The sequence below is a fragment of the Lepeophtheirus salmonis genome, chromosome 4 (assembly GCF_016086655.4).
Source record: "Lepeophtheirus salmonis chromosome 4, UVic_Lsal_1.4, whole genome shotgun sequence".
Lineage (NCBI taxonomy): Eukaryota > Metazoa > Arthropoda > Copepoda > Siphonostomatoida > Caligidae > Lepeophtheirus > Lepeophtheirus salmonis.
In genome coordinates, this window is record NC_052134.2 from 45,962,589 (window position 1) to 45,969,804 (window position 7,216).

Here is a 7,216-nt window from a genome sequence, read left to right on the forward strand (position 1 = left end):
AATATTGTTTGTACTAAATTGATTTGATGCCTGTTGTATATATATATAAATAGAGAGAGAGGAAACAATCAGCAAATAAAGCATTAACGAGGGAAGGGGTTTAAAATTGGTATTGACATATAACAGCACAACATATCCAACACTCTATTCTCCTCTCTGAGAACAACAGTTTTCACTCTTACACGCTCACAAAAAAAATTAAATAAAAAAAAAAAAAAAAAGACTATGATATTAATACTAGAAAAATACAGTGATGATAATAAATAAATCGTAATAATAAAACACTTTTATAATATATAAATATATATATTATGTAGTTAGGTATCGTTATTAGTATAGGGTCGACGACTCCAAGTTGATGAGGATGTTGTTTATGAGAGCCCCTTGAAATCATTTGAGTATTTTATATATTATAAGAAGAAAAAGGATCAACCTATTGATGAGAGAAGGATTTCAAAGGCGAATATGCTGCACATATATTGACCAACAACCGGAACAACAACATGGTGGCTCAACTGACTATTATTTAGGTAATTGCAATTATAGATGCATATATTATATACATACTGAGATCATCAAAATACTATATTGTATGTAGTTTCATAAGACAAATAAATAGTAATAATCCTTTCGTTCTATTGAGTATATAAACAAAAAGTTAAGAAAGAAAGAAAAAACATTCTGTTTTTTTTTTAATATTTTTTTTTTGGTAAATTTAATCTGAGAAATGCTTGTATAAAGACGAAGGGTAGTCAGTAGTAGTGTAGTCCATTTATTACTTGGGGGAGATAGATAGAAGAGAGAGAAATATTTAGTAATGGGAACAGAGGAAGATGAGGAGACAAGAAATTAAAGTAAAAATATTCAGCCTAGTATTAAAGAAAAATGATCGATCGCAAAAATAAAATATGAACTCGGCATAAACAACAATTTTTTTTTTTTTTTTTTTTTAAATTTAATAACCTAAGAGAGGATTCTATTTAAATATTATGTGTATATCTTCATTAACCAAAAGCACAAACATCTATGTTAGTTTTATGCAGTACTTACTTTGCTTATTATCATAACACTTTTTAATATAAAGAAACAGCGTGAATTAATTAATATTTGAAAGATGGGGGTCAGGGGGCTGGGGTTTGGAGATGGGGAATTAGGGGTGATGAAGATATTATTATTGTTATTATTTCAGTGTGAGCGAAATACAAAAATATATGTATAGAAAAATGGGGGGTACTATGAAAAAAGAAGTTATTATGCGACGACTGAGAAAAGGTTGAAATGAAAATTTCTCATAAAAACAAAAAAATATTTGCGCAGTAAGGCTAGAATGACTCTGATCGATTAGAAGAGGAAGAACATTGACTAAGAGGGGAATATGGATTATCAGAAATATTAGCAGAAATTTCAGCCTCCATTATTTGACCAGGAGTCATCTCCATAGGTATGCCAAACCCAGGAGGGGATGAAGGTCGGTCCAGAATGGTCGAGGGAGGACTTAACATAGTAGGAGAGAGTGATGAAGATGAAGGAGGGGGTGTAAGCATTTCATGCATGCCTCCAATGTGATGAATAGAATCATCCTCATCTTCTTCTAGTGATCTTTTAAAACCTTTGTTATCATCCAAATGACAACTGACAGCATAGCCAAGGCCACTGTTAGTAGTAGTAGTAGCAATATGATGATGGTTGTTATTATTACTGACAACTCCTCCTTGATGAAAAATAATAGTTTTAAGTCCACTGCCACCAACCCCAGATGCTAATGATACTGCTTGCTTCACACCTCCTTGTTGAATTATAAGTGGTTTGAGCGCTACAATTTTTTTATTTCCTGAAAGGAAAACTAACTGTTTTTTGGAAGATTGAAGAGAAGCAGCAATCGAAGAGGGAACGACAACTTGTCGAACGATGGCTCTGGGTACATTGGATCCGCTTGTAAACTGTCCAGATTCCAAGACCTCATTCAATAACTTATTATTGCATGAACTATCAGTTACCTTCCTTTGCTTAGGAGGAGGAGGCTCAGGGGTCATTGCATTTATTACAGGGGGTGTTGGAGGTGGAGAAGACGCCAAATTTGTTTCAGACTGTTGAGTACTCAGTGTACGACGACGCGGAGCTGGCCGATTTTGAAGATCAGGAGACTTGCGAATTTGTTCATTATAGTCATCCAATATTTGCTGAATACGTTTTAGAGTAACTGGATCTTCTTGCGGCTTGGAAGATGGTCCAGCCTTGTTGTGAACAATAACTCCTCCATGTGCAGTAGTAACTTTGGATGTTGAGGGATTAGTTAGAGTTTGGGGGCTAACCGACACAACAGTGGATTTCTTAGATATTTGTGTACCCGATATAACAGATGCTGAAGCTGTATTTGTAGTTATACTCTGATGTGTTGAACGAAGAATCACATATGTAGGATTATTTGAAGAAGAAGATGATGATGCAATGACTCTAGTGGGTTTAGGAACATTATTAAACTTGCTTTCAAGTATTGAATCAAATTCTGCTAATTGCCTCATTGTATTGTTCTTTACTTCATCCTCCTTTTCTTCAACTACATCATCATCCTCCATATCATGAGAACCAGAAGAAGATGAAACAGAAGGAGATGGAGAAGCTGCTGCAGTTGTGTTGATACCAAGAGCCTGAGGAGGAACAGTAACCAAGCGATTTCCTTGTCTCATTATCCAACGTCCAGTTGCTTTGTGAACTAATACTTGCTTGTCCCCCCATTGCTGCAAAATAACTAATCCTTGAGAGCGCGCAAGATTTAATTGACGAATGAGATCAAATTGTCCACCATTCTCGGGTGTAGGAGTCTGTTCTTGAATTTTCTTTATGACTATTTCTCCGGACCCATGATTAACTGAATTCGGTGTGATTATCTTGATAATATTTGTTCGGGGTGGAATCACTGATTGTTTCTCAGGGACAGAAATAACAGGAGTTTGAATTCGACTAATGAGAGAATTAGCAATTGAGTCCACTGATGATTCTGTAGATGACGAGGATTCAACTATAACTTCAGTGGTTGGCTCTTCTTCAATTATTGAAGCACTATGGCTTGATGACAAATGAACAACAGGTGTAGAAGTTGTATTAACAACTGGGCCCATTCTAGTTAACTGAACTATTCTTACATCCATTTCAATTGGCTCTTTTGGTGCTATTAGATCAGGCTCAGGCTTCAGCAGTCCAGGAACAGTATTGATTAAAGTTTGAATATCTTCAGGAGAAGGAGCACCAATCTTTGGTCTTTTGGAATCTGAAGCAGAGCTGTCATCAACTGAATTGGGGACAAACTCTTTCTTTATACCGTCAGGTCCCTCTAAAGCTTTATTCAAGGAGAGAGACTCTTCATCTTCTTTGGATAGTCCCTTTTCGTCTATTTGTTCAGGATCATTTGTATCAACTTCTTCCCAATTTTCAAAGCCCGGTTCAACACCAGCCATGGCTGATATTTCTTCATCAGAACTCCAGTCATCAAATTGAGTATAATCGATAACCAGATATTTCAAATCCTTAACAGAATCTTTAATAGATGGATTTCTCAAGAGTTTCAAGCATTGTTCATGGAGTTGTGGCCATTCCATTACCCAGGAGAGTAAATGCCATCTTGGGGAATTGACTACGCTTACAAGATCTGAAGTCAAGTCTGAGTCAAGACCTAATTCTCCAGGGGTTAATGACTTAACCGGAATATCAGTAGGATTATAGTTGGCGGACCGGGTAAGCAATTCCCCTTGAATCAGAAGTAAACCATCAAGATTTCTATTTTTCTTATCTGCAATTGACTTGAAAGCATGTCCTGAAGCTTTATTGTAGTCTCCTTTTTCTAAAGATGATATAAGGTCTTGAGACATATCGTCAAATCTATCAATTAATTCCCTCAGAGGAACTGAAGGAACGCATGATGAATTCGTGTCAACTGTAGTATTTTCTTCATTTGTTTCTCCAGTTCCACAAAATCCTGACTCTTTTGCTAAGCTTATTATATCATCCATTAATTTTTGAGAAGGATAAACAGAAAAGGCAGTTAAAATACATTCTCTTCTAAAAGTTAAATTATGAGAGATCATTTTGGACAGTAAAATAAATGAGCGCGATAGCCGACGATTTTTCGAGTCAATTTCTTCAGCGGATTCATGATGTGAATTCAAGTCAGCAATAATACCCGTGATAATCAATGTGAGGGATATTTCCAAAACTGATTTCCCAATCTATATTACAAAATAAAATATTTAACTAAAATATTTACTTAGAAAGATGATACCTTTACCTTTTCGAAAAGTTGAGATCCCAGAGAATACATAAGCTCACTATTGGTTGAATCTTTAACGTATATATCAGTTTCCTTTTTTATTTCCGTTATGTCGTTCTGAAAGTGTTCTACCCATAAGCTAGAAACTCCATCTCCAAATTTCGATACCAAGCCAGGAGGTTTCTTTCTGGTGAATAGGTCATCCATTGCACAAATGAGAACATCGTGGTAGGCTCTATCAAACACCTTTACCAACGAAGTATCATTACTGACTGACTCATCCTTTGAATTATTTAATTGAACACGTAGACGATGCAGAGTTTCATACACAACCGAGAATGGAACTGACTTAAGCTAAAAAAAAGGGAATACAAATTAACAGACGAAAAAATATTATCAAATAAATTTTTATAATTAATATGTAAATGGGAAAAAGATGGTCGACCATTTGATTATAGTTCCAAAAAGTTTGACTATATCTAATTGTAATGGAAGAAGATATTAAAAAACATATATAAGCCTTTAAGTATTACCGTAGAATATAAATAACCAGTATCTTTCAACTTAAATGATAAAGTTATCCAAATAACGAAAATATTAACAACATCTGAGAAGTGTGTACTATCCACTAATGAGGCCATAAAACTAGGTACACGCAGACTTTTTACATAATAATTAGCAACATTGAAAACCACTTTATCATATCCAGTTTCCCGAAGTACTTCCAATCTTCTACTACAAATATCGAGTCCATCTTGATTCATAAAGTTAATGACTGAAAAGAGATAAACAATCTTAATTATTAATCTAGATAGTAACCTAACTTTTAACTATCATTCACAAGTTAAAAATTTCGGTTAATAAGAAGCTTTTTAGTTAATATTTATTAATGGATATAAATAAGTAAAAAAATGGCATCGATTCACCATTTTTCTTTAAATATGAAGAAGGTCAATATTTTTATAACATAAAATGAACAAATTTCGAATAAATATTGATTAAGATGCATCAAATGGCTTTAAGAATAAATAAAAAGACTAAATATTGAATACTACTTCAAGGTTTGATGGCCACATTGTGTTAACTCAAAATTTACAAATATTAGTGTTATTGTCTATATGTCATCATAGAAGTCTAATATTTAATGTTAAGACTTAAAATCAGATATAATCAGACTGTTGAAATGAATTTCTCAGATCCATTTTATTGAAAAAATAAGAAAACACCATTATTCACAATGAAATAGTGGAGTTTCCAAGCTTCTGTTAAGTAATATTTTAGTTACGACAATTTGACTATCCCCCATCGACTTGATGTCAATTGTAAATAGTATTATTTGAATTAAATCAAAGTAATATACTCTTAAAAAACCTAAAAATGGCTAATTTGTACTTAATTTTTTTATCGATTACGGCCGAGAGAAGTAGGATAATTAGAGAAAAATATATTATTCTTATCTTTTTGAACAGATCTAGTGCATAACATATTTTTAATACATTTTAGGGTCTGATATATAATACAACTAACAATAGTAGAGGATATATTTTTGACATTAGGGGTTAAAGCCTTTTATTTGTTGCCTATTTTGAGATCCAATAGTTTCCTGATATTAATATGTATGAAAAATAGGATTTGATTTTTATACAACTTGGTTGTTTAGGCCCCCAAAATAGCCGACATCACCAAATATCACTCTATTAAAACAATCTTGTAATTAATATCTAAAGGAATATAAAAATAATCTTGGGTGTATCTATTAATTTAATAATGAATAAATCAAGTTATTTCAGTTCCTGAAGAGATTCATCAATTCAATTCCCTTATTTAATTGAAGTCTCTCTTAAAGAGATCTTAAAATCTCGAAAAGTATTTAATGAAGGTGGTTCAGACCAATGAATAAAGACTCTTACGCATTTCAGTTGTAATGCCCTTGTCTTTGGCAGAGTCAGCCATGAAGGCAACCATTTTATCGTTGTTCCAGGGAGTTTTAACAGATATTTTGACATGTTCAATCGCTTTAGCTTCTTTTAGGCCACTGGCTATAGAGCCCAAAACCTCCAGAGAGGAGTAGATCATGTCCGTTTCAGTGGAATCCATGGGCCAGTCGCATTCAATGGCTCGACTCAACGTCAATCTGAATACAAAAATGACAGTCAATAAAACAATAACAACCTCATTCAGAAATCAAGTGGCTCAATTCATTACCGAAGAAGATTGTTGAGACAGTCTCGGTGATGTTTTTTACGTCCTCGACCGCAATTTATCTCTTTTTCGAGGCTTTTCCAGAGTCGAACTAAAAGTCCCATTTTCTCATCATTGGGGCCAGAAATGCATTTGTCAAACATGACCTGAAATGAGAATAATTTGGATAAAGAGACATTCACCCAATAATATCGTCATATCCACCTCCCACGCCGTTTTAAAGGCATTATTCTCATCCGACTCCGAGGAGATCGACGACGACGACGCCATTTTCTTTTCTTTCTTCTTTACTATTCTCCTTTTTTCTTCGTCTTTTTTCTTTTTCTAGCTTCTTCTTTTTCTTTTTTATTTCATTACTCTCTTTGGTTTTGTACTTTTTTGTACCAAGTAACACTAAAATGAAGCCCGAACGCGCTTTTTTTGTGCTTGACGGGAGTGCAAATTATTTTGCCATATTTATAATGTACTACCGGTTGTACTCGCCATTGCCTGGAGTAATTAGGCTTCTTCTAAATGACAAAGTTTGCTCTAATGATATAGAAGATAACTCCCCCAACAAATTCTCAATTAGCAGACTCACACATAACTACTCAATACTTGTATCAATTCATGTTATGTGTTATCTTCTCAAGAATAATAATAAGAGTTGGAGATTGTTTTTTAATATGATGGGATGGCAAATGAGTAATTTAGTCTAAAGAGGCTCACTAACAAAAAAAACCATTGCTCTCCGAATGCCAATTTCAAACG

At 34.0% G+C, this 7,216-nt stretch overlaps 1 protein-coding gene across 2 annotated transcripts; it reads right to left on the reverse strand.

The window, feature by feature from the left end:
- Positions 1-522: 522 nt before the first annotated feature.
- On the reverse strand, positions 523-6,851 carry LOC121116067 (uncharacterized). 2 transcript variants are annotated; one of them, XM_040710281.2, is made up of 7 exons: positions 6,671-6,851; positions 6,470-6,612; positions 6,175-6,398; positions 4,798-5,039; positions 4,283-4,618; positions 1,610-4,223; positions 523-778 (listed from the first exon to the last, which is right to left on the reverse strand). In XM_040710281.2, the coding sequence occupies exons 1-7, from the start codon at positions 6,734-6,736 to the stop codon at positions 753-755; spliced, it is 3,651 nt and encodes a 1,216-aa protein (XP_040566215.1). In that variant the 5' UTR covers positions 6,737-6,851; the 3' UTR covers positions 523-752. The 2 variants fall into 2 exon arrangements, with proteins under 2 accessions (XP_040566215.1, XP_040566214.1); XM_040710280.2 differs by lacking the exon at positions 523-778 and having other exon boundaries at positions 980-4,223.
- Between the last annotated feature and the right edge of the window lie 365 nt (positions 6,852-7,216).

Coding starts and splice junctions, on each gene's coding strand:
- LOC121116067 (XM_040710280.2), bottom strand. CDS start 6,736: ATGGCGTCGTCGTCGTCGATCTCCTCGGAGTCGGATGAGAATAATGCC. Junction 6,399..6,469: donor TGTCTCAACAATCTTCTTCG/GTAATGAATTGA, acceptor TTTTGTATTCAG/ATTGACGTTGAGTCGAGCCA. Junction 4,224..4,282: donor GATCTCAACTTTTCGAAAAG/GTAAAGGTATCA, acceptor TTTGTAATATAG/ATTGGGAAATCAGTTTTGGA.